The sequence below is a fragment of the Hemitrygon akajei genome, chromosome 21 (genome assembly GCF_048418815.1).
Source record: "Hemitrygon akajei chromosome 21, sHemAka1.3, whole genome shotgun sequence".
Classification (NCBI taxonomy): Eukaryota; Metazoa; Chordata; class Chondrichthyes; order Myliobatiformes; family Dasyatidae; genus Hemitrygon; species Hemitrygon akajei.
The window spans coordinates 61,574,594-61,602,560 of NC_133144.1; the positions used below are offsets into that span (position 1 = coordinate 61,574,594).

The 27,967-nt window shown below is 40.7% G+C and overlaps 2 protein-coding genes across 12 annotated transcripts in view; one reads left to right on the forward strand and one right to left on the reverse strand.

The window, feature by feature from the left end:
- Window positions 1-27,967, reverse strand: part of dlg5a (discs, large homolog 5a (Drosophila)) — a 225,920-nt gene that overhangs the window by 13,351 nt on the left and 184,602 nt on the right. For 6 of the 11 annotated variants that reach the window (XM_073025563.1, XM_073025562.1, XM_073025558.1 and 3 more), the window contains 7 exons: window positions 26,008-26,147; window positions 23,725-23,889; window positions 18,366-18,549; window positions 12,547-12,695; window positions 11,934-12,104; window positions 4,719-4,933; window positions 3,200-3,343 (listed from right to left, as the gene is read on the reverse strand). In XM_073025563.1, coding sequence (XP_072881664.1) covers window positions 3,200-3,343; window positions 4,719-4,933; window positions 11,934-12,104; window positions 12,547-12,695; window positions 18,366-18,549; window positions 23,725-23,889; window positions 26,008-26,147 — 1,168 coding nt within the window. The remainder of the gene's footprint in view (window positions 1-3,199; window positions 3,344-4,718; window positions 4,934-11,933; window positions 12,105-12,546; window positions 12,696-18,365; window positions 18,550-23,724; window positions 23,890-26,007; window positions 26,148-27,967) is intronic. The other 5 variants (XM_073025566.1, XM_073025565.1, XM_073025564.1 and 2 more) reach the window with 1 other exon arrangement.
- Window positions 9,402-9,802, forward strand: LOC140714371 (large ribosomal subunit protein eL33-like). The gene has a single exon (XM_073025578.1). The coding sequence runs from the start codon at window positions 9,452-9,454 to the stop codon at window positions 9,782-9,784; it is 333 nt and encodes a 110-aa protein (XP_072881679.1). The 5' UTR covers window positions 9,402-9,451; the 3' UTR covers window positions 9,785-9,802.

Here is a 27,967-nt window from a genome sequence, read left to right on the forward strand (position 1 = left end):
TCTCTACATACCAGCTGTGTGGTGAAAAAGGCACAACAGTGCTTCTTTCACCTCAGACAGTTGAGGAAGTTTGGTTTGGGCCCCCAAATCCTATGAACCTTCTACAGGGGCACAATTGCGAGCATCCCGACTGGCTGCATTACTGCCTGGTATGGGAACTGTACCTCCCTTAATCGCAAGAATCTGCAGAGAGTGGTGCGGATAGCCCAGTGCATCTGGAGTTGTGAACTTCCCATGATTCAGGACATTTACAAGGACAGGTGTGTAAATAGGGCCCATAAGATCATTGGGGACCCAAGTCATCCCAATCACAGTCTATTCCAGCTGCTACCTTCTGGGAAGCGGTACCGCAGCATAAAAGCCAGGACCAACAGGCTCCAGGACAGCTTCTTCTATCAGGCCATCAGACTGATGAACTCACGCTGATCTGAGTGTACTCTATATTACATTTACTGTTCAATTTATAATAAATTACTATGATTGCACATTGCGCATTTAGATGGAGATGTAACAAAGATTTTTATACCTCATGTATGTGACGGATGTAAGAAAAAAAGTCAATTCAATTCAATGCTACCTGACTGCTGAGTACATCAACATTTTATGAGTGTTATACTGCTATATAATTAGTGTTACATCTAAAATGATACTCTCTTTCAAATGTTGGTGATTTGTGTGTACTTGCTGCTTTTAAGTATGGGACTATAGATTTATCTGAAGATTGCCTGCACTATCTTAATGAAGTAATCAAATTCCAGACATATCATAATGGACAGTGATAGATACAAGACTTAAACATTTAAAAAAACAGCAAATTGAAATTATTTCTGGGTACCATGTGGACAAAAACTCTTAACATGCAAAGCTCTGCAAGCAAATAGGAAAACAAGTAGTCTGCTAGTGTTTATTACAAAGGCATGGATGTACAAGAAAAGGAAGTCAATTTGCATTTACACAGGACTATGATAAAATCACAAGGTCCTTTTTACTTAAGGAATGATATACTTGCCTTACGGAGAATACAAAGACTCAGCAGTCTGATTCTAGGAATAAAGAAACCTGACCTTTGTGGAAAAATTGCGTAGAGTAGACCTACACTCTCCTAAATTTATTAGAATCGTAGTTGACCTACATTAAATCAAATTTTCTAGGTGGATTGACTAGCAGGATAATCCAGAGCTAGAAGTTGCAGTTTCAAAATAAGGAATGGTTCTGTTAGAAATTTCTTCATTTAAAGGCCAAACTCCATTCAGTAAAGGGTTTTAAATTCTCTGTACAAATGTTCTCTGTAGATGGTCAGCTTTGAACACATGTAGGGGGAATATTGATCAATCAAAGTATATGAATATAGAATAGAAAGATGATTTTGAGGGAGAAGATCGGTGTGATAACTCTAAATGGTAAACAATGCTTGAAAAGAAGAATTGTTTTGTCCTATTTCTATAGCATAGGCTTGAAGGACACAAAATACATCAACAGTCTTCATCAGAAGAATGTTGAATTTCATACAAAAGAGAGGATGTTTCCTATAGTGGGGGAGTCTAGGACCAGAGGGCAGAGTCTCAGAGTACAAGTACTGTGTGTCCCATTAGAACAGACATGACAAGGAATTTTTTTAGCCAAAGAATAGTGAATCAGTAGAACTAATAACCGCAAGGGTGTCAAAGGTTATGGGGGGAAGGCAGGAGAATGAGGTTGAGAGGGAAAATAAATCAGCCATGATGGCCAAATAGCTTAATTCTGCTCCTATGTCTTATAGTCTTAAAATAAAAAAAACACAAACAGTGATAAGATTGCAAGGAGTGTATCGAAAGGTGCAACCTAATCTCACAGTTGACAATAGCAAATCTTAACTACCCCCTAACTGCCTAGTCATTTTCTATGTAACTCATCTGTGACCATACTTTTGCCTAACTGGCCTGTCTTTGTTAACTTGTCTCAGAAAGGAATTGTAAAATACGGGCTAAATGATACTATGGGTATAAACAATCACGTTCAGATCATTTAGCAATATTATACATAGTGTAGGACTCTTAAATTGATGACAAAAATTGTTCAGTATTTTTAGCTACTCTACTAATTTCCCTTCAACTCTCATCACTCTTCCCATTAAATAAAACAGGCAGCCTCCTGATTATGGAGGGTGGTTTTGGGGTGGGGATGTCAGCGGAGCTGCATCCTGAGAAATCAGCCCACTTTAGATTTTCCTGTAATGTCAGGTTATGTCATGTGTAACATCCTGCATTTGAGACAAGGGAAACAAAATGTGTTTATTTCTTTCCCCACATAAATTCTGTTAGAGGTAATTTTATTCCACATCTCAAATTTTTTGATAGTGATTTGTGATTTATGTAAAGGCAAATTTCTATTAACCAAACAGTGGTAGTATAGGACAGCACAGTACTGTAGCAGTTAGCATAATGTTATTACAGTGCCAGCAACCCAGGTTCAATTCTGTCGCTGTCTGGAAGGAGTATGTATGTTCTCCACATGATCTCAAGGGTTTCCTCCCACATTCAAAAGTGATACAGATTAGTAGGTTAATTGGTTGGTTAATGTGTGTAATTGAGCAGTATGAGGCCACAAGAGCTTGTTATTCAGAACTACTTTGCTGACTGTGTTTTTAGGCATTCGGGTTTGGTGATGTCAGAAATGACCATGAGTGAAAATGAAATGATTTCCCCACTTCAACAAGTAAGGAACTATGAAAAATTTGAAGGTATTGTCAATCATCTTGAATGGTACAATGAAAATGAAGATTTGGAAGATGCAATCATTGAAAGCATTGTATGAAGGCAGTCCATTATCTACACCAGGTATCTGCACTGTCTTGTTCATTTACAGTCAATCAAAAGAACATGGCAGTGTAACACTGGATGCATTCCTCCATCAATAACTATTAGGAACCAATACAGTTGAATAGTACTATTCTAATAGTACTGTTCTAATTTGCTCTGTATTTCACTTAAATACATAACTTGTTACTCAATTGGTAGTTTGTCTTTTTTATACCTGTTTAACTATTTCCATGAAATTTCGTTTATCTGAGGAGATTTGGTACATCACCAAAATGTACTGGCCGTGATGTGTCTCAATTAACCAGAATCCACTGTACTAAGAATCAAATTTCAATATACCCCCAAAATACTGTAAGTACAATTATAAATCTTAATATTACAAACAATTCATTTAAACCTACCTAATGGACATCTGCAGAATTTTCCAGGAGATTCTTTCACAAGCATATCCTTCACAGCATCCACTAATGGTCCCAGGATAAGCACAGGTCTTGGGGAAGTGCATTCGATTTTCTGCACTCTCTGATATGCAAAACTTCCAGAATCTAGCAAAGAAAAATGAAAAATAACATCCATATAACATCTAAACACAATGGCTGACAGACAAATCCTAAATGGATATTTCAATCCAAGTTTCCTCTTACTCTTCTAAACTCAAGCAGGTACTAACATAGATTGTCCAAATTTGCATCACAAGATAAACTGCTCATTCCAGATAGCAGTCTACCAACCCTGTCTGAATTGCTTCCAATACATTAATATATTGATGTAAACAAGGAGACCAATACTGTGCACAATACTCCCTCAGTGGTCCTAATCAATACCCTGTTTAACTGAAACATAACTTCCATACTTTCCCATTTGATAATATTGTTAGCTTTTGTTATGTGTACGGCCTGCATACTAACCTTTTGCAAATCTTGCTCCACGATACTCTCAGATTCCTATACACTCGACGGTTCTATAATCTCTCATAGTTTAGAATATAAGCATAATATTTTTCTCTGCCAAATGGCAAATTCGACATTTTTCCACATTAAATTCCAATTGACAGATCTTTGCCTCTTCACTTATAAATAGAAATTCAGTGTAGATACTGTTCACTCCCTATCCTCAACAAGCTCCTTTGTCATCTCCACAAAAAACTCGATCATGTTTGTAGGATATCTCCTACCCTGCATAAAGCCATGCTGACTATCCCTAAGCCGGCTATGCCTTTCCAAATGTGCATAAATCCTATCCCTCAGTATCCCCTCCAACAGCTTCCTTACCACTGACGTGAGTCTCAGACTTATAATTACCTGAATTATCCACATTTCCTTTCTTGAACAAAGGCTCAAACATGTGCTACCCTCCAGTCCTTTGGGAACTTGCCTGTTGGTAGTGGGGACAGAAAGATCTTTGTCAAAGCCCCAGGAATCTTTTCACTTGCTTCTTTTCAGTATTCTGGGATATATGCCATCAGGCCCTGGGGATTCATCCATTTATGAAGACTCAGCAATACCTTCTCCTTAATCTCAGTGTATTAGCATGCCTCACTCTGCCTTACATATTTAGTGCCTCAGCTACTTGCTCTGACTCCAAGCACAAATTCCCCTCCTTTATCCTTGAGTGTACCTATCTTTACCTGCTTTATCTTAATATAAATATCCTATCTAAATCTCTCTAAATCCGTATGTTATCTTCACAACTTCCTATCCAACCTATTTTTGTGTCACCACTCCAACAAAAGCATTTGTTGACTCCTTTGAAACCAGCCCTAAAATTAACGTGGATAGTAAATTTAACCAGGTTTTATCACACTCCACATTATCCAGACAACCAAGCAACTTGGAAGCTAGACTTCTCAAGACCAGCTACATCTTATCATTCTATCTATTTCATGCTCCTTAGCTTTATTAATGAAGTAAGATTTCTTACTGTAATTGAACAAAATACCTTCCAACAAAGGTATAGAATCAGTGCTTATGGCATCAAGGGCCAACATCTCCTTTCCATCTTTTGAATTATTCCGTTTATGTTTTTGCTTTCTCCGAAAGAATGATCTTCTCGCTGCTGCTGATAGAGTCTTAACAGACCCATTTTCATCTTTGACCTCAGACATACTATGTCTTCTACAGAACTCCTGGTCCATCCTGGAAGAAAATATAATATTTGTAAGTTGTCCTATTTAAAGAAATGACCTCTATGCTTGATCATAATGCACATATCTAATCAATCATGTGTTAGCAACTCAATATAGAAAAGTGTGCAGGTGAAGAGGTTCAGTTGTTCGTCAGACTAAACATCAGAATGGGGAAGGAGTGCGATCCAAGTGGCTTTGACCATGGAATGATTGTGGGTGCTAGACAAGGTGGTTTGATTATCTCAGAAACTGATGATCTCCTGGGTTTTTCCACGTAGAACAATTTATAGAGAACAGTGCAAAAAAACAAAAATTAAATCCAGTGAGCAAAAGTTCTGTGGGCAAAATGTTAATGAGAAAGGACACAGGAGAATGGCCAGACTGGGTCAAGCTGACAGGAAGGTGACACTATATATATATATATATCATCCCGACACCGGAGCCAGCAATGCTCAGCAAGTTGCAGCTCACAGACAGGCTCAAGTTAAGCAGTATTTGTAGGTCCCAAAGAAATGACAACTCAATGCTACCAAAACCTTAGATAAGAAATGGCAGTTCTGACTGCGTAGGTGATCACAGTATGCATTAATGCCTCAGCCTAGGGAACATACTGAAGTATTGGAGTTAACACTCAGATGTTGCTCTATTGATAATGCAAGCAGAAATTTTTTTGGAAGTATGAAAGTGAGATGGCCTAATTTCCTTTTAATCGTTATAATATAACCAGCACAAATATATATACTGGCTCCTTCACCTCCACCCCTCTGACTCTCAACACAGGAGCCCTCAGGGCTGGGTACTGAGACCGCTCCTTTACTCCCTGTTTACCCATGACTGTGTCGCCACTGTTACGAAAACCCCGTAACCAGGTAACTTACCAGCAAAGATAGATGGATCAGCTGAGTCTGATGCTACTATTTTCAAACGTTTTATTCAAAAAGGGGCACAAACGTAAGGTTAATACAAACATTCAGATCATATACGTCGTCAATACTCAATCTAAAACACCGGTGTAATAATAATTAATCAGAAATAAGCTCTATAGTTGTCTAGGGGTAATACTGAGTCCAATTGAATATTAAAGTCACTTAGAAATCTGCAGTCTTTTCCGTTTGGGAACCGCTGGCATTTCACGTGTTGGAGAGAGAGAGGACTGGTGAAAGAAAGAACACTTGCCCGTTGTCTTTGCGAAACAATTCCCTGGAATCAGTTGTTAGCTAAAAGCGATTTTCCTTTGGCTTCAGCCACAGATTCCCGATCCGGAATCTGACGCACGTGGCCTCCTAAAAAAAAATGGCTTCCTGCTCCCACGGGAATCGGTATCATGCTTCCTTGGTGTCTCCTTGGTGCGTCTGAGGGTCCTCCCCTCAGACCTGCCTTTATACTTCTTCACGGGATCGCAGGTGTCAATCAAGTTGCAGGTAATGCGATCTCTCTCTCAACCAGCCCACTTTGCCCGAGGGCTTTTCAGGTGGTCTCCATGAGACAATAGTCAAAGTCACTTTTTATTCTGCTTCTTGGGAGAACGTGGTCTTTCGCACGTCTCTCTCTCTCTTGGGTCAGTTGACCCCCCTTAACTAGAGTTCTTGCGATTTTCACAAAGGAGGGGGCCAACGGCATAACACCTCCCCCCATAATGGGTTTTTAACCAGTGGTTAAAACCAGGTTGACACAGGAATTTATTTTTTTTTGAATCTACATACTACACAAGCTTTTCTCTTCACAGAGTACTACTGTTATACATCCAAGTCAGTATCTAAACAGGTAACAAGTACAGTGCCCCTTTTCTTTAATACCTTAACCTCATGTGCCATACTAACGCCTGGTAGCATCAAACTTCAGCTCAATAACCACCTTATTTATTTGCTTTCTTCAGCAACATAACTAAGGAGGTGTGATCTTAGCTTACATACATCTACAAAGGTTAATGCAAAAGACAAATTTTTATGTTACTTTCAAACTTAACAGTCAATCTTCCATGGGGTTGTCTATTATTCACATACTTTGTCGAAATCCCTTAAAACCAGATCCTGTTATTTAAAATGGCATCCCGTCAACCCTCGCCCCGTTTCCAGTTAAGCTTGTGCACCAGTGTGGAATAGGCTTTCGCCTGCTCCTTTCATATGAGTTATTTTATCAACAATGTGTTCCAAACTTAGACCATTTTCCGATTTTTCCACACAATTCTTTAATTTTTAAGCAAGTTGTTGGTTTTATCTTCAGGACCCTGCATGTTATTAGCTTTCAGTTTAAACTCTTGGTCCAAACAGCATTTCAAATTCTGCCTTTTCACAGCACCCTCTTGAATAACAATAGCGTGTGGGGCACCTTTACATTCCAAATCAACCTGTAATTGATTCGCAGGCACCGTGTTACCAAGCCATTGTCTCTGCAGCCTGGTTGCTGCTTCTGACATCAATCCAGACATTAAATTTTCTTCCTTCGATTTGGGAATTACAGATTTCCCGTCTCCCTCCACAACAACAGTTATCTCCCCATTCGTAAACTCCACATTAACTCTGAAGACCCCCTTCTGTACAACCCTCTGGGAACTCACACTTCCCAAGGTTAACCCCTTTTTCCCCGAACCAGGTCTATCTGACTCACGAGGATGGCCGCCCCGTTCCCCCGAATCAAATACCTCAGACTTCCCCTGAGCTTCGTTACCAGGGTCAGCACCACGTGCATCCCCATCTTGGACACACTCAAACGGGACATTGGCCTCTTCCAGGCTTTCAACACCCGTACCTTTTCCAAATTCTAACGTCCCCCGTTCCTTCCAGTTACTCTCTAGGCAGCCCCCCGTTGGGGAAGGCGCAACCCTGCGAGCTGAAACAACCTCCTCGGCCATTTCAGCTGACTTCTCCACAGCAAGGATACCCTTCCTCTCTAAGACTGCCCTCACTTCACTCTCGGGACCATCGAGACCACCTTTAGAACTCTCAACTTCTCCAAACAATTCTGCCAAACCAGACAGATCATCCAGGTCCACCTCTGGACCTTTTAACAGCTTTATCCGTTTCTCATCTTTATTTCCTACCTCTAGGACCCTTCTCTTCACTAAGGGGAGGGCTATCTCCTTACCCTTACCCCATTTCACTTTACTACTTTCTGTTTTACCACCCTCAGAACCCTCGTGGTATAGGGTCGGTAAAAACGTCTTGGCCAAATCACTACTGGCCCGATTTAAACTGCTCTCGTTCTCAGCTGCTTTTCTCGACAGGCTGCGAGTGACCGCGCATGCGCGACAGCTTTGGGACTCCAGGGGCGGGGCCACCGTACTCGCCGGTCGGCGGGTCGGCATCATGGCTGCCCAAATCCTCCCTCCTGCTAACACACTTTGTAACAACGCGACCCACTGCTCTTGTGGCCACTTCTGGTTCACTGCCACCTTTTCAAAAAGCAAGAAATAACTATCAACATCCGTCTCCTCGAACGGAGGTACTAATCTCAGCTCCCGACTAACATCAAACCCCTCCTCTCTCTCTATCCCTTGAGCTCCTCGCTCTTGCCTTCGCCTGTCCAGCTCCAATTCATGGATCCTTTGTTTCTCTGTCTCTGCTCGTTCCTTCTCTCTCCCGACCACTTCTAGCTCTTTTGACTTAATTTCATGTTCCCACCGTAATCTCTCTATCTCTAACTGATCCGTCGTACCAGCGGGTACTTTTTCAGGGATATTTTCCAACTCCTCTGCTTCAAACACATTCTCCCCAATGTAATACTGAGTTATGGCCCTTCGCACCTCCCGGTTTTTCATGGACGACTTCACCTCTGCGAGGTTTAACCCCTTCCCCAAATTTAACAAGTCTGATTTGGTGGCCATCCCTAGCGCCTCCATAGTTGGGCTTTTCATAAATTCACCCACGCCCATCTTTGCTGGTTTCCTGTCTGGCTACCTGCGTAACCAGATTTACGTTTGGACTTACAGCCCGATTCACTGACCCTCCCGTTTGGTTTCAAATCCCGGACGAGCCCCCACTTGTTACGAAAACCCCGTAACCAGGTAACTTACCAGCAAAGATAGATGGATCAGCTGAGTCTGATGCTACTATTTTCAAACGTTTTATTCAAAAAGGGGCACAAACGTAAGGTTAATACAAACATTCAGATCATATACGTCGTCAATACTCAATCTAAAACACAGGTGTAATAATAATTAATCAGAAATAAGCTCTATAGTTGTCTAGGGGTAATACTGAGTCCAATTGAATATTAAAGTCACTTAGAAATCTGCAGTCTTTTCCGTTTGGGAACCGCTGGCATTTCACGTGTTGGAGAGAGAGAGGACTGGTGAAAGAAAGAACACTTGCCCGTTGTCTTTGCGAAACAATTCCCTGGAATCAGTTGTTAGCTAAAAGCGATTTTCCTTTGGCTTCAGCCACAGATTCCCGATCCGGAATCTGACGCACGTGGCCTCCTAAAAAAAAATGGCTTCCCGCTCCCACGGGAATCGGTACCATGCTTCCTTGGTGTCTCTGGGTTTTGGGGCAGGCTGTGAGTGGGTCCGGCTGCCTGGCGCGCACTCACAATGCCTGGAAGATTGTGGTGCAAAGCTGTTTTTACCGGCTATAAACGGGGCCTTCGAAACCAAAGGGAGCATAGAGCTCTGCTGAAGATCGAGGGTGTTTACTCCCGTGATGAAACTGAATTTTACCTGGGCAAAAGATGTGCCTATGTATACAAGGCAAAGAACAATACTGTCACTCCTGGTGGTAAACCAAATAAAACTCGCGTTATTTGGGGTAAAGTGACTCGTTCTCATGGTAACAGTGGCATGGTCCGTGCTAAATTCAAAAGTAACCTGCCTGCAAAAGCTATCGGGCACAGGATTCGGGTGATGCTGTATCCATCAAGAATTTAAAACAGAGCTGTACATAAATTGAAAATAGCCAAGTGGTTTAAAAAAAAACTTGTTACGAAAACCCCGTAACCAGGTAACTTACCAGCAAAGATAGATGGATCAGCTGAGTCTGATGCTACTATTTTCAAACGTTTTATTCAAAAAGGGGCACAAACGTAAGGTTAATACAAACATTCAGATCATATACGTCGTCAATACTCAATCTAAAACACCGGTGTAATAATAATTAATCAGAAATAAGCTCTATAGTTGTCTAGGGGTAATACTGAGTCCAATTGAATATTAAAGTCACTTAGAAATCTGCAGTCTTTTCCGTTTGGGAACCGCTGGCATTTCACGTGTTGGAGAGAGAGAGGACTGGTGAAAGAAAGAACACTTGCCCGTTGTCTTTGCGAAACAATTCCCTGGAATCAGTTGTTAGCTAAAAGCGATTTTCCTTTGGCTTCAGCCACAGATTCCCGATCCGGAATCTGACGCACGTGGCCTCCTAAAAAAAAATGGCTTCCCGCTCCCACGGGAATCGGTATCATGCTTCCTTGGTGTCTCCTTGGTGCGTCTGAGGGTCCTCCCCTCAGACCTGCCTTTATACTTCTTCACGGGATCGCAGGTGTCAATCAAGTTGCAGGTAATGCGATCTCTCTCTCAACCAGCCCACTTTGCCCGAGGGCTTTTCAGGTGGTCTCCATGAGACAATAGTCAAAGTCACTTTTTATTCTGCTTCTTGGGAGAACGTGGTCTTTCGCACGTCTCTCTCTCTTGGGTCAGTTGACCCCCCTTAACTAGAGTTCTTGCGATTTTCACAAAGGAGGGGGCCAACGGCATAACACCACCCACAGCTCTAATCTGCTAAGCAAATTTGCTGACGACACTACATTAATTAGCCTAATCTCAAACAATAACGAAGTGGCCTACAGAGAAGAAGTCATCTCTCTGACACAGTGATGTCAAGAAAACAACCTCTCCCTCGATGTCGCAAAAACAAAGGAACTGGTTGTGGATTACAGGGGGAATAGAGATGGGCTAACCCCTATTGACATCAATGGATCTGGGGTAAACAGCTTCAAGTTCCTCAGCATCCACATCACGGAGGACCTCACGTGGTCTGTACACACCAGCTGTGCGGTGAAAAAGGCACAACAGCGCCTCTTTCACCTCAGATGGTTGAGGAAGTTTGGTATGGGTCCACAAATCCTAAGAACTTTCTTCAGGGGCACAATTTAGAGCATCCTGACTGGTTGCATCACTACCTGGTATGGGAACTGTACCTCCCTTACTCGCAGGACTCTGCAGAGAGTGGGGTGGACAGCCCAGCGTTTCTATAGTTATGAACTTCCCATGATTCAAGACATTTACAAAGACAAGTGTGAGAAAAGGGCCCAAAGGATCACTGGGGACCCAAGTCACCCCAACCACGGTCTATTCTAGCTGCTACCTTCTGAGAAACGGTACCGCAGCATAAAAGCCAGGGCCAACTGGCTCCAGGACAGCTTCTTCCACCAGACCAACAGACTGATTAACTCACACTGATTTGAGTGCATTCTATGTCACATTGACAGATCCATTTATTATAAATTACTATGATTTCACATTTAGATGGAGACGTAATGTAAAGATTTTTACTCTTCATGTATGTGAAGGATGTAAGAAATAAAGTCAATTCAATTAAAAGTTTTGATATCAAATGTTTACAGTAATATTAGAACATTCTTTTGCAACAATGATATTAAAGACCATCTTCAGCTCAATTTTTAAGCATGTCTTTTGCTATGTCATCTAATATTTAAGGATGATTTAGGACAATGCTTTGAAACACAATCCACAACTTAATCCGAATGTTACTGCCACCTGGCTGGTAGTTCTACTTTTTCTAGCCCCAAATCATACTGCTTTGGAAAAGGAATATAACCTTTCCTTCACAACTTCTTCCTTAGAATTACACGCTTGAATCAAGCCTAGCCAAATTTTGGGAAACAATTATTTACTTAGAGTATGGAGTAGAACAAACTCACAATGCTCTGACTTAAAAGCAGTAGAGTTACTTGTGCAATGCTTAGTTTGAAGAGATCTGTAACTTTCTCATTCTCCAAACTTATTGCGCTTTTCACATAAATACATTTACCCAGACTACCATTTTATCATGGTTACTTACATGTATTTGCTGGGGATATGTCCTCTTTCAAGTTTCTGAGCATTTTCATCCAATTGCCATGCCATCCAGTAACCAAAATTCCCTTGTGGCAGAGTGTCATCAACGTAAAGAATATCATCCTTTTTAAAACTCAGATCATGTTCTACTTCTGCAACTCGATCATAAAGTGCTCTGGGAGACAAGGCAGAGGAGTATCCATTGAAACCCAAACAAAAGCTGCATTTTACAAATCAATTAGTGTTTTTATAAAACAAACCGCTGTGTCTAGACAAAGTTAAATAGTAACGTAAAAAATTACCATACATTTGGACGAAGCAAACTACCTAAAAAATATGAACTCAATCTTTTCAACATTAAAAAGATTACATTAAATACTGTCCTCTGTAAAAAAAATTATATTACCTACTTGTAATTATTGAGAAAAAAACAAGTAATATAATGTATTATAATATTTCTGATGGTCTGCTATCAATTACTGTACACATTACTATTGCAGAACCCTAATAATTTATTTTTATTGAGGCGCTGCATTTTGTTCATTTCCACATTATACAGAATTTTTCCTGACACTCATTACTGTGAATGAAGTTCACTCAACAACTATAAATGATACCTGATATAGAATCCATCTCCAGCTTCATCTCTTATCCTGTTGAATTCCTCTATCTTATACTGGGCCTTCACAGAAATCGACTCTGTGGGTTTCAGCATTTCCACATAGGCCTGCTCGGCTGTTACATTCCGTAAATCAATGCCATTGTACTGTAGTAACAAGGAAAAGGGCAACTAATAAAATCACAAAGTAAAATTTGCTTCAACCACATTAGTATACAGGACTATAATGACATTTTCACAAGCTTCTTTTTTCAGAGGAATACCATATTTTGTTCTTTTTCTACTCCTCTCTGGCAGCAGGCAGAACAATAGAGGCCTCTATATTTTACCTCAGTCACCGCGCACTGTACACACTTTAAACCACTTTTTATAATGCTGTTTATGCAGGATGGTATTTATGCATATTTTATTCCATATCATACTTTGACCTCTAAGTTTTTTTTTAATTTTTCTTATATAATTCTTCATTCTTCTAATTGTTGAATCTTCTTGTTTTTTGTTGCATGTCACACCAACAAACCTTAGCGAGTTCCATGTAAACAGACACTAAGTGACCTCTTTATTAGATACACCTGCTCGTTAATACAAACACCTAATCAACCAACCATGAGGCAGCAACTCAATGCCTGATAGCATGGCCAAAAGGTTCAGAGGTCCAGTTGTTGTTCAGGCCAAACCGAATGGGGAAGAAACGTGATCTAAGTGACTTTGACTGTGGAATGATTGCCGGTGCTAGACAGGGTGGTTTGAGTATCTCAGAAACTGTTGATCTCCTGGGATTCACACAGACACCAGTCTCTAGAATTTACAATGAATGCTGCAAAAAAAATCAAAAAAAAAAATCCAGTGAGTGCCTTTTCTGTGGCCTTATTAGTGACAGAGGTCAGAGGAGAATGGCCTGATTGGTTCAAGCTAAAATTAACTCAAGTGACCACGCCCTACAACAGTGGTGTGCTGAAGAACATCTCTAAATACACAATGGATCACACTTTGAAGCAGATGGGCTACAGCAGCAGAAGAGCACACTGGGTTTCACTCCTGACCTAATAAAGTGGCCATTGAATATACATGGTGAAAAAAGTTGATCCTTAACTCAGTGGTACAAACATTGCTGAAATGTACTGAAGGTTTAATACAAAGACGAGGAAATTTTTGTGCCCCTTCAATACTATTGTTGCCCAGTTTCAATGTTTTATTCTTTGATAAATAAGATGAGCAATTGCCTTCCATCTGTAACATTTGAACCAAGAAGAATTTTTTTTAAATTTAGAGATACAGAGCAGAATAGGGCCTTCTGACCCTTTGAGCTATGCTACCGCTGCAACCCCCGATTAACCCTAGCCTAATCATGGGACAATTCACAATGACCAATTAATGTACCCGGTAGGTCAATGGACTGTGGGAGGAAACTGGAGCACCCAGGGAAAACCCACTCATTCCATGGGGAGGACATACTCCTTACAGAAGATGCCAGAATTGAATTCCAAACTCCAACTTTAGTAGAATCACGCTTTCACACCTACCTAACCGTACTTTTAGAACTGATATAAACTTTAAATTCAGGTGGAAGTATGCAGGAAAACAAATAGCTGGAGAAAGACTATTGCGGTTTCTAACATGGCCTACAATAATGAGCTCAATGATGTCTGACATGTCAGAAACATGTTTCAGAGAGTGTACGAAAAACAAACTTTCCTTTCCCCCTTTTGCAGTGCCACATTAGTGCAGTTGAAAAAAAAATTCTCAACACACCACCTGAGACAAATAAACAGAAAGGAGTAATGTCCAGGAGCAACAGAAGGGTTTCAAGTACATATATGTTCAGCTGCTTCATCTTAGTAACTGATCATTGACTGATCATCACTGAGAATTAAATGATCAGTGAAAATTTGTGACACAACCCAACCTAATGCAGGAGAAAATGTGCCTCTACTTACAAATTAACTATCAAAGAATGCTTATGCAGTTAACCAGAAGAGTCATTATATGTAAATTTTGCAGATAGAAAGAATACTTAGGATCCAACTTTGTCAACCTCTGGTTTAATTACCACAGGAATGGCTTGTCCACTTCCAGATCATTTTTTAGTCAAATGATTTTGAAGTGCAGAGATTATTGCAAAGCCGCAAGTTTACTGTGAACACGAGGAAATCTGCAGATGCTGGAAATTCAAGCAATACACACAAAAGGTCCTGATGAAGGGTCTCGGCCCAAAGCGTCGACTGTACAGTCGGCCCTCCTTATCCACAGATTCAACCAACCGCGGATTGGGAAAACCCAGATGTTCTCTCTCCAGCACTCGTCGTTTGAGCATGTACAGACTATTTTTTCTTGTCATTATTCCCTAAACAACAGTATAACAACAATTTACATAGCATTTACATTTTATCAGGTATTATAAGTAATCTAGAAATGACTTAAAAGTACAGGCAGTCCCTGGGTTATGAATGAGTTCCGTTCCCGAGTCCGTCTTTAAGTCAGATTTGAGGTCGGAACAGGTACATCCGGTATTATTTAGTGTCAGTTAGTCAAATGTTTTTCTTAGTATATAGTACATATTTTACCTTTCTATGCATATAAAACACTTAAGAAACATACATATTTCAATAATTAAACCACTTTGTTGCTTACTAATAATCGTAGCTTTCATCGGGGCAGGGCCTTTCACATGCTCCATTAAGATTATTCTGATCGTTGACCGACTGTAGCCTAACGCTTTTCCAATGACGTTTCACCTCTTTCTGATCGCTTTATTACTTCCACCTTATTTTCAATCGTGATCGTGATAATTTTCGTGAACAGAAACACTGCGGATTCAGAGCTACACCGCCAGGTCCTAATGTCCACCGCACTGAGCATGTTAAATAAAATCCAGGATTCCGCTGAGTCCTAAAGATCACCGCGCTGAGACAGGTTAAATAAGGGACTTCAGCATCCGTGTTTTTTGGTATCCGTGGGGGTCTCGGAACCAATCCCCTGCGGATAAGGAGAGCCAACTGTACTTCTTCCTACAGATGCTGCCTGGTCTGTTGTGTTCCACCAGCATTTTGTGTGTGTGTGTTGCTTAAGTTTACTGTGAAGCTTTAATGATAATAATCTACTTTACTGAGTGATATGCTAGCATAGTGGTTAACGCAGCCACAGTACAGCACCAACAAGCATCACGGTTTGATTCTTGCTGCATTCTGTAAGGAGTTTGTATGTTCTCCCAATTTCTCCAAGAGCTCTGGTTTCCTCCAAGGACATACGGTTAGGTTAATAAGTTATGGGCGTGTAATGTTGGGCCATGCGTGGTGTGGCAACACTTGTGGGATGCCCCCAGCAAAATCCTCACTGATTTGATGCAAACAATGCATTTCACTGTGTTTTGATGTATATGTGACAAGTAAAGTTAATCTTTTTGGTTGCTATTACATCCAAGACATGAAAAGGAACACCCTCAATTTACTTGGCAATAATATGGCACGCCTTTTACTTGGCTACAGGGTGCTCTGCACTACCTGTCTACTCACCCTCGCTTTCCCCCCTCTGACTGTCACCCAATGACCTGCTTCCGGCAGCCTAGGTGTGACTAACTCCCTACAGCTCTCATCTATGATTCCCTCATTCTCCCTTATGAGTCGAAGGTCATCCAGCTGCTGCTCCAGATTCCTCACACTGTCTTCTATATCGCCCAGCCGCATGCACTTCAGGCAGATGTGACTGCGTGAGAGGGGAGTTCCCCCAAGACGGCCACATCTCACATGAGAGGCACATCACTGTCTCAGGAGGCATTGTAAAGCCTAACTGGGAGCAAGCTCACACTCTGCCTCTTCTCTTCGAAGCCTCAAAGATCCACTCCTTCACTGGCCCACTCACTCACTGGCCGTTTTCCACAGCACAAGGCACATACAGCACATAAAGATAGCAAGCACATATAAGATATTAAGATACAGCCACACACAAAAAAAATATAGTCCAAGACACCGAGTCCATGCATGTTGCAGCAGTCTGAAATCAAACACAATTCTGTTGAGTGAACACAGGGCAGAAGCGCTACTCCACACCGCCCATCCCACACTCCGGTGGAGCACACCAACTCTGCTGCCTCTCTCTCAGGTGGCTGTAACAGACGACAACACAGCTTAAAGTCCAGTCCTTGCTACAAACAAGGTCAAGCAGCATTCCACATGAAGAATGCCCAACAAGATCTTTGCAGCCACAAGGAAAGCGACTAAGACAATTACTCGCTGCTAGACTGCACACTGCCTTCACGCACCAACTCCTCTGATGCCTCTCTGACACAGACAGCAGCACGATCCACACCAAGTCCAGCTCCTTCAGTTTCTCTGATAACGAGCAACTCGCTATTGGGTAGAGCTGCCGTACTTTAAGTTCTTAATCTCCAATAGGGTTTGTGATCATAAAAAATGTTTTTAAAAAAACCTTTGATGCTATCTTACTGGATGCACACAGCCAGCAATTCTTCACTGGACTCTCAGTCTACATGTACAATCTCAGATTTTTGGAGTGAAACCTGAACTCGCAACCATCTGATTTAGAACCAAAAGTTTTAATAACTGAGCATTTCAGATTCAGATTTAGTTTATTGTCATTTAGAAACCACAAATGCAATGCAGTTAAAAAATGAGACAACGTTCCCCCAGAATGATATCACAAAAGCAGATGACAAAACAGACTACACCAGAAAATCCACGTAACGTTTGGCAATCCCCAATCCAGAAAGGCTGCTGCATATTAATATCGCGCTACCGTCTAGTGCATTCCCCGGAAAGGAGCCCCAAATCCACCAGACAAAAACAAGACCAAAAACTAAAGCTAAAGATTTGCTGACATAGTGAGCAAACTGATGCATATTATTACAACAAGAGCTTGTAATCAGAGTTGACTAAGTGAATGTACAAATAAGCCATGAAGACAGAAGGTTGGAATGTGTTAGCCTTCGTTAGTAGAGGGATACAGTTCAATCCAGAGTAAAACATGCAAAATGCTGGAGGAACTCAACAGGTCTGGCAGCATCTATGGTAATGTTGCAGAGCTACAAAATCCTGATTAGACCACACTTGGATAGATCGTGTTTGTTTCTGATTGCCTCTTTATAGAAAGAATGTAGAAAGCTTTAAGGGTGCAGAGAATTACCAGGATGCTGCCTGGAATAGACAGCATGTGTTATAAGGATAGATTTAGTGAGCTAAGATTTTATATTTGGAATGAAGGAAGATAAGAGGTGACTCCATAGAAGTGTACAAGATTATAAGAGGCATAATTTTAAAGTGATTGGAGGAAAGTATGGGGGAGGGGATGTCAAAACAAAGTTTACACAGAGAGTGGTGAGTGCCGGGGTGATGGTAGAGGCAGATACATTATGGATTTAAGAAACTCTTAGATAGGCACATGAATGAAGAAGAATGGAGGGCTATGTAAAGAGGGAAGGATTAGATTGATCTTAGAACAGGTTAATAAGTTGAAACAATATCGTAGGCCAAAGCACCTATACTGTGCTGAAGTATTCTATGTTCTACGTATGTTCTAATTTCAAATTTGTGCCTAATTAACCAATATGAACTGGGGCAGATATTGGTGTGCAGACTCACCCCTATATATCTCAGTGACGCACTGGCAAACAGAGCTCTGAAGAAAGGCTCACTCTTCGTTCCCTATGAAACTTGTTAAAATTTTAAACTTGTTTTGTATTCCATGCAGAAATCTTTATTGCTGCTGATAATGATTACAATTTCCTACATTGTGGGCAATTACAAAATTCTGAAAAATACAAGGCTTCAATACATCAATGATGCACTGAAAAACTGGTCTTACCTCAAGTAATTTATCTCCAGGAACCAGTCCATCAGGGCCTTTAGCTGGACTGTCATCTTCTACCTTTGCCACAAACACTCCATTCAAATTCCCTCCACAAATTTGGATCCCCAGGTCTATCTGTGTCTTCTTCAGGAATAGAAATCGTGGTTCAAAAGTTTGATTGGTGGAATCAACAGACTTCCTGTTGCATTAAAAATAAGAAACATCGATAGGTAACTATTGATAAATACACAAGAAATTAAGAAAAGGTTTTCATCATGCTGCCAACTTAAAATTCCTTATATTCCATACCTATTCATCAATTTACATTCTTATTGAAGTCCTTAAGTTATTCTAAGATTTTTGCCCAGTATCATAACAATAGAGATTCTCTTGTGAATTATTTAGTTCATTAAAGATAATGGCTCCTCATGCTTTAAAGATAACCTTTAAAGATGGCACGGTAGTGTAATGCTAATACTGCACATCAGTGATGAGGGTTCAAATCCTAACACTGTCTGTAAGGAGTTTGTACATTCTCTCCATGTCTGCACGTGTTTCCTCCAGATGCTCTAGTTTTCTCCTATGTTCCAAAGATGTACAGGTTAGTAAGTTGTGGGAATGATATAGTGGTGCTGGAAGCATTGTGACACTTCAAGGCTGTAGCCAGCAAATGCTTGGGCTGTGTTGAAGCTTGTGGATGCAAACAACACAATTCACTGCATGTTTCAAGGTTTAAATGTACATGTGACAAATATAGCTAATCTTTGACCTTTAATCAATAGTGGTCACTGTCACTCCTTTCTTTTGTTCAGGACCCCATGGCATAACTGTGCAGTGAAACTCCGATAATCCAGCATACTTGGGACTTTGGCAATACTGGACTAGCAGAAATTTGAATGTTTTTCCAATTCATACCCCAAAACAATTTTAATTTGTACATTACACAGTAATAAAATAAATGTTCCACTGAATCTGCTAAGAATAAGGGAAGGCATAAAGAGACTGCCATTGCTGAATTCCAGTTTCCACTGCTGAAAAGTATTCCCGTAGTATGATGCTACCTCCATCATACTTTACAGTGGGGATAGTATTACCTGGCTGATCAGCAGTATTAGATTTATGCCACATATACTGCTAAAAAAAGAAAAACATCCTTGCTGGGAAAGACTTAGAAAAGGGTCACTTAAAAGATACTATAAAGATTCTCGGGCTTCCAGCTGGGTACAGGTATTGATTTTAACTGACGCTCTGAAGACAGACTCTACCATCTTCATCAGGGACAATGCCTGGGTATGTCTAGTCTAATGGTATTTATACCCCCAGCTGTCTTCATCCAATCAGATTTCTGCTGTCCTATCTTGTTTACAATCAAATTTTAGTGGACCACCAGACTAGACATGCCTAGGCATCATCCTTGATGAAGATGGCAGAGTCCGTCATTGAAACACTGGTGAAAATTGATACCTGTACCCAGCTGGAAGCCTGAGAAGAGTTTATTTGTCATATACGCTGGGAAAGCACTAGATCCTTTTTCACATGGAAGGAGGTCAGAAAGAGAATAATGTTTAATGGTTAAACTCTTGGCAGTGTGGAGGATCAGCGAGATCTTGGGGTCCGAGTCCATAGGACACTCAAAGCTGCAGTGCAGTTTGACTCTGTGGTTAAGAAGGCATATGGTGCATTGGCCTTCATCAATCGTGAGATTGAGTTTAAGAGCCGAGAGGTAATGTTGCAGCTATATAAGACCCTGATCAGACCCCACTTGGAGTACCGTGCTCAGTTCTGGTCGCCTCACTACAGGACAGACGTGGAAACCATAGAAAGGGTGCAGAGGAGATTTACACGGATGTTGCCTGAATTGGGGAGCATGCCTTATGAGAATAGGTTGAGTGAACTCAGCCTTTTCTCCTTGGAGTGACGGAGGATGAGAGGTGACCTGATAGAGGTGTACAAGATAATGAGAGGCATTGATTGTGTGGACAGTCAGAGGCTTTTTCCCAGGGCTGAAATGGCTAGCACGAGAGGGCATAGTTTTAAGGTACTTGAAAGTAGGTACAGAGGAGATGTCAGGGTTAAGTTTCTTTACGCAGAGAGTGGTGAGTGTGTGGAATGTGCTGCCAGCAGCAGAGGTGGAGGTGGAAATGATAGTGCCTTTTAAGAGACTCCTGGATGGGTACATGGAGCTTAGAAAAATAGAGGGCTATGTGTAAGCCTAGGTAGTTCTAATGTAAGGACATGTTCGGCACAGCTTTGTGGGCTGAAGGGCTTATATTGAGCTGTAGCTTTTCTAGGTTTCTATGTTAATATCACTGGCATATGTATTGAAATTTGTTGTCTTTGCAACAGTACAATGCCATACAGAAAAAAATACGAATTACAGTAAATATATATATAGTAGTTAAATTAGTGCAAAAATAGAAAAAAAAAGTAGTTAACGTAAAGCTCATGGGTTAAATGTCCATTCAGAAATCAGACAACAGAGGGAAAGAAGCTGTTCCTGAATCGTCTTCAGGCTTGCAAGTGTCTTTGGTGACAACTTGTGGTCAGATAAAACTAAAATGGAACTTTCTAATCTTAACCTAAGGAATGTGTGGCATAAATCTAATACAGCACATCAGCCAGGTAACACTAACCCCACTGTACAGTATGGTGAAGGGAGCATCATGTTGTGAGGATGCTTTTCCAGAGCAGAGACTGGAAATTTGGTCAGGATTGATGGGAAGGTGAACACTGCTAAATACAGAGAGAACCTGGATCAAAATCTGCTAGCCTCTGCCAAGAAGTTTAAACTGGGAAGAAAGTTCATCCTTCAGCAGGACAACAACCCAAAGCACACAGCCTGAGCAACCGTGGGATGGCCTGAAATGAAGAAAATTAATGTCCTTGAGTGGTCCAGTCAGAGTCCTGACCTTAACCTGATCAAACATCTTTGGAAGACCGCAAAATTGCTGTCCAACTAACCTGGCACAGCTTGAGCAATTTTACAAGGAGGAATGGGCGAACCTTGCTCCATCATGTTGTGCAAAGCTAATAGAGACTTACCCAAAAAGACTACTGGTTGTAATGGGGGAGAGGTGGTTCAACTAAGTACTGAGCAAAAGGGGCTGAATACTTTTGAACTGCAGACATTGCAGCTTTTGAATTCAGTTTTGAAAACATTTCAGTTTTTCAAGTTTTAGAGATCTCTACAAAGTGATCTACATTAATTACAAATAGAAAACACAAAATAATTGATTGCCTAAGAACTTATCCCATTTAATATCACACACCAAATCATCACTGGTGCAAATAATTGGTTTTAGAAGTCACATAATTAGTTAAATGGAGATCACCTGTGTGTAGTCATGATGTTTCAATTGATTGTAGCAAATATATACCTGTTTTGGAAGGTCCAATTGCTAGTGAGTTAGTATCCTGGCAAAAACTACACCATGAAGACAAAAGAACACTCCCAAGTCACTGAATATCCCTTACAGTTAAGTCAATCATCAAGAAATGGAAAGAATATACCACAGTTGTAAATCTGCCTAGAGCAGGCATCCTCAAAAACTGAGTGGGAGTAAGAAGGGGACTAGTGAGGGAGTTCACCAAGCGACCTATGGCAACTCTGGAGGAGTTACAAGCTTCAGTGGCTGAGATAGGGGACACTGTGCATACAACTGTTGCCCAGGTGCTTCGCCAGTCGCAGCTTTATGGGAGAGTGGCAAAGAGAAAGTCACTGTTGAAAAAAACTCCCATGAAATCTCAGCTAGTTTGCCAGAAGACTCTGAAATCAGCTAGAAGGTGGCACTATGGTTTGATAAAACCAAAATTGAGCTTTTTGGCCTTCAGACTAAACACCATGTTTGTCATTTAAGCCAAAGATCGCACATAATCAAAAACATACCACCCCTACCGTGAAGCGTGGCAGTGGCTGCATATTGCTGTGGGGTTGCTTCACTGCAGCAGGCCTTGGAAGGCTCGTGAAGGTAGAGGGTAAAATGAATGCAGCAAAATACAGGGAAATCCTGGAGGAAAATCTGATGCAGTCTGCAAGAGAACTGCAACTTGGGAGCAGACTTGTTTTCCAGCAAGACAAGGCTGTAATTGATGCCAAAGGTGCATCTATTAAATACTGAATTGAAGGGAGCAAGTAATTATGCAATCAATACTTTTGTGTTTAATAACTGCAATAAATCTAGACCAATTTGTAGAAATTTGTTTTCACTTTGACACGAGTCTTTTCTGTTGATCAGTATCAAAAAAGCCAAATTAAATCCACTGTGATTCAATGTTGTAAAACAATAAAACATGAAATCTTCCAAGAGGGGTAAATATTTTTATAGGCACTGTACATGAATTGATGGGGTTCATCAACCATGGTTGGCAGCTCATCTAGGAAAAGGAAAACACTGATCTCAAATTTCTGCTGCCATGCAGCTATACCTACTCATAGGGAAGGCTTCAGAAGTATCCGGAGGGAAATATGGAGAGCTGGAGTCCCCAAGAGAGTCCTACATTGAGTTCAATGCAGACTTGCAATTTCTGTGACACTGCTGGTGCCTAATTCCTTTGGGCTCATCAGATGTGTGCAGAGGAGGAGCTTGCTACATTGGGAACAGCTTGCTCACCGTGTTATACTGCCCAGGCTTGCGTATATAGACAGCTAGGATGTAATGTCCGTGGTTGACCCTGCAATGGAGCCCTCAGAACATTAAGTGACACTAGGTACAGGAGTGTCTGTACGTAAGATGACTGACAGGAAATGATAAAGTAGGGGTGGTTGGGTGTGTTAATAGGTGGAGGTGTTCATCGACTATACTGCTCGGAAAAGTAACTATTTTTGAGTCTAGTCGTCATTGTACTTACTCTACGCAGCAGAAAGAATTCACAGCTTAATGCTAGATACAAATAAGCGTAGTTTTTAAAAGACATGGGCAGCGTGGTAGCATAGGGGTTAGCACAATGCTTTACAGTACAGGTGACCCAGGTTCAAATCCCGCTGCTGTCTGTAAGGAGTTTGTAAGTTCTCCCTGTGACTGTGTGGGATTCCTCTGGGTGTTCTGGTTTCCTCCCACAGTCCAAAGGTTGGTTGGTCATTGTAAATTGTCCCGTGATTAGGCTCAGATTAAAAATGTTGGACTGCTGGATGGCGTGGCTTGAAAGGCCTGAAGGACCTAAACCGCACTGCATCTCAATAAAAAAATAAAAAATAAAATGATGGAAATCATTCAGTTAAATGGAACCATTCTCTCCAAAGAGCTGCTCTGTAGAACATGTGGGTATAAGGTAGCGAACAAATCTAAAACACTCCACTTTTTAGATAGAATCAGAGATCTCTGCATTACCACTGCCTGAACGTACAGCATGTAAAAGGGCAGTGTTTACAACTGACCTAATGGAGTTCCGTGGACTAGTAGTTGGAGTAGTTTGCTTCGATGGAGGTGTTATTGTTCCTTCATCCTGTTCACTCACTGCATCGATTATCGAGTGATCGTCAGGCGTTGTTGCACCACTGCCGTGGGGAGTTGAATGATTACTTATTGGCTCCAGTCGAGAACTAGCCACACAGATTACACAATTAGGAAATGCATTACATACACAATTATTTAAAAAAAAGGAACAGCTTTCTGATAGCAAACTTGTAAAGCGATTTTGTGATATCAATCAGATTTAATAGTACATCATAATCCAATTGACTGATCAACAGCATGGCTGCCAAGAAAATCAAACTTAGTTAATTTGCCAACACTGATACACTGTCAATGTCTCTCTCAAATTGCTGTAGAGTGAATGGAAAAACTGGCAACTCTTTCCTTTGCTATTTGATATTAATGTTGAATATTAACCTGCAAACAATTATCAGAAGAATGATACAAATTAATCCCTTTTTAACTGTTAAGAGGGACAATCTGATATATTAAATACTTCCTTTAGATCCAGATATTTCTGACTAACTTTTGATAAAATATTTTATGTAATAACAAGTTCAGGTTAGTGGGGAAAGATTTAAAGGGGGAGCTGGTGGGCAAATTTTTCCACACAGAATATATGGAAAGAGCTACCAGAGGAGATGGGAGAGATAGGAGCAATTACAATGTTTAAAAAATCATCTGGACAGGTACATGACAGGAAAGGATTAGAGGGATCTGGGCCAAAAGCAGGCAAATGGGATGAGCTTAGACAGACAGGTTGGGGCTAAGGGCTTGTTTCCATGTGGTATAACTCAATGAATCTATGTAGCTGCTGCCAATGTGGTAGTCACTATTCATCCCTGATTATTCCTAGTCATTTCCAAAGACAGCTAACAGTCAACCACATTGGTGGACCTGGAATCACCTGTTAAATTCAACCACTCTGGATAAAAATGGCAGATTTTCTTCCCCAAAGGACATTAGTGATTGAGGTAGGCTTTTTATGGCTTGCACTTGCCCAATCTATACCCCTCATAATTTTGTACACCTCTATCAAATTTCACCTCAATCTTCTACAGTCTGGGGAATAATGTCGTAAACTATTCAATCTCTCCCTATAACTCAGGTCTTTGTATATTTTCTCTGTACTCTTTCGATATTCTTTACATCTTTCCTGTAGGTAGGTGACCAAAATTGGAAACAATACTCCAAATTAAGCCTCACCAACGTCTTAATACAATTTCAATATAACATCCCAACTCCTGTACTCAATTCATTGATTTATGAAGGCCAATGTGCCAAAAGCTTTCTTTACTTTCAATGAACTATGGATCTGCATTCCCAGATTTCTCTGTTCTACTGCATTCCTCAGTGCCCTACTGCTCACTGTGTAAGACCTATCCTGGGGTTGGTCCTCTCAAAGCGCAACACCTCACACCAGTGTGCATTAAGTTCTATCTGCCATTTTTCCAGTTGATCCAGGTGCTGCTGCAAACTTTCAAAGTCCTCCTCACTGACCACTACACCCTTAATCTTGGTGTTATCCACAATTTGCTGATCCAGTGTACCACATGATTATCCAAATCATTAATAATGATAAACACCAATGGAGCCAGCACTAATCCCTGAAGCACACCTCTAGGCACAGATCTCCAAAGAGCTGATCATCTAGCACTCTCTGGCTTCTTTTGCGAAGCCAATGTTTACTACCTCATCTTGAGGGCCAAGCAACAAACCTTCTTGACCAACCTCCCATGTGGGACCTTGTCAAAGGCCCTGCTAAAGTCCATGCAGACACCATCCATGGCCCTGCCTTCATCAAGTTTCCTGGCACCTTCCTCAAAAATCTCTACAAGATTGGTTAGACATGACTTACCATGCACAAAGCCATGTTAACTATCCCTAATCATTCCGTCTATCCAAATATTATATACCTGGTCCCTTAGAATACTTTCCAATAACTTTTCCACTACTGATGTCAGGCTCACCAGTCTATAATTTCCTGGCTTATTCATAGAGCCTTCCTTAAATAATGGAACAACATTAGCAATCCTCTAATCCTCCAGCACCTCATCCATAAGGGCTTAAAGATGTCCTTAATGCTTAATTAAGGACAACTTATATGTTGGTTTGGTCCTGTTAAAAATCTGAGTTACCTAAGTATCTTTTAGATAGGAGATCTTTTAGTTATCATTATCAAGTTCAGTTATTGGGAGTTATCTACTGAAGTGATAAAAGAGATCAGTGTACTTCTATAGTCTCACCTGGAGCGTGAGTGGTTACCCAGCTGATACATGTGAAGATTATATTGTGCCAAGATGGTGATAGTTTCACATGGCTCTGTCTGCCCAATAATTAATCGAGCCTGCTGTTCGGTGGCATTCCTCAAATTAATACCGTTATACTGTGAAAAGTAACAACATCACATTAACATAAATATTGACCAACAAAAATGACTGTTTCCTTAATTATTCTAATGTGAGGGTGGGGACAGAAGGGCAAGACAAAACAAAGAGCATAAAAAAGCAGAAGAAAGTGAGAGAAGAGCCTTTTTTAAAAAGAATCTTTTATGAATTGACAGTTCTGCACAATTTCTGGGCAATGAATTATCTTTTAATCTGAAACTAAAATAAACATGCACCAAACCACAAACAATAAGGCTTTAAGTAATCCAGGGATCCAATTCAAAAGTGTTAAATATTGATTACAAACAAGGGAAGCTCACTGCAAAATAACATGGAAGCACTTAAAAGGCGAATCTGTTTTCAACCTCACTCTTCTCTTCACTAAAGCACAAGTTAGACACTGCTTACATTGCTTATTCAAGCTCTGCTGGGAACCATGACCTCCATTTTCTGCCTCTGACATTACAGTGCATTGCAAGCCAAGCAAACACAATCCAATGGATTCCAGTTAATTTGGCCATTGGTTAATCAGGGCAACTGCTAATGTGGGACAACTCTTAAAGAACAAAAACTAATCAAGAAAATAGCTGGGATTCCCTTCGTTTACCTGAGACACTATGCTGCTTAATTAGAACAGGAGATTGTTGCCGAATGGTTCCTAACCAGCGTCAGTCACACTTGTGTGGTCATTAAGACACTACACTGTGCAAGCAGTTTTTAAATTGTGTCAGTTGCGTGTTTTTGTGTTCAAAAAGAAGTGATCTTTCTCACTGACAGTTGGCAAGACAACTTGGAACAGTTCTGCTCACTGCAGATTGAAGATTCAGGCTTGCAGATGCGAGAAAGAGCCACGAGTGAAAATGAAACTATTTCCGAACTTCAACAAGTTCAGAACGATGAGGAATTTGAAGGTACCAACAATCATCTTGAATGTTGCAATGAAAATGAAGATTCAAAGGATGCAATCATCAAAAGTTTTGTATGAAAGCAGTCCAGTATCTGCACTAGGTGTCTGCACTGAATTTGTTCATTTACAGTCAATCAATGGAATTCCTCCTCCGATAACTCTTAGGAACTAATACACAGATTTATAATACTGTAGCAGTGTTGGTAGTATTCTAATTTCTGTATTAATTTAATTCAGTTAAAATTAGTGTCTTTTTATACCTTTTCTTAAAACTATTTCCAAGAAACTTCAGCTAATTGGGGCAACTGATTAATTGGGCCAAAATATACTGGCCCTGATCTGTTTCAATTAACCGGAATCCACTGTATTCGTATGCACATTGTTAACAGCAAAGTTTATTTGGAAGATCAACTCTAGAAATTCCTTCAAATCCCTGGGTACAAAGCTGTCAATATCAGTTATACAGTGATTGTGCGCCGGGAAGTATTTAAAGCAGCAAGTGCAATGCATCTAGATTGCAGAATCTGACCAAGCTCTCTATTGAAGGTCCGGGAGACTTGAATCACAACCAGGTTTATTATTGCCTTATTTGATAGGAAATCTGTTGTTTTGCAGCAGCAGTACCACTATACATACCACATATGTATCTGTAAATACATACCACTATAAATTACAAAATAAATAAACAGTGACAAAAGAAATTAATAATGAGGTGTTCATGAAAAGCTTTAGAAAACAAAGAACTGTGGTAAATTCACATTCTCCACAATCAATGACATGTAGCACTTAGTGCAGTGAATCACTACCTTATCTGCATTCAGACTTAATTTTGGGTGCTGTCCGTAATCTGACCAGTCAAAGACAACATATATAGATTGCAGCAAGACTCTGCCACAATCTCAAGTGTTAATA

Coding starts and splice junctions, on each gene's coding strand:
- LOC140714371 (XM_073025578.1), top strand. CDS start 9,452: ATGCCTGGAAGATTGTGGTGCAAAGCTGTTTTTACCGGCTATAAACGG.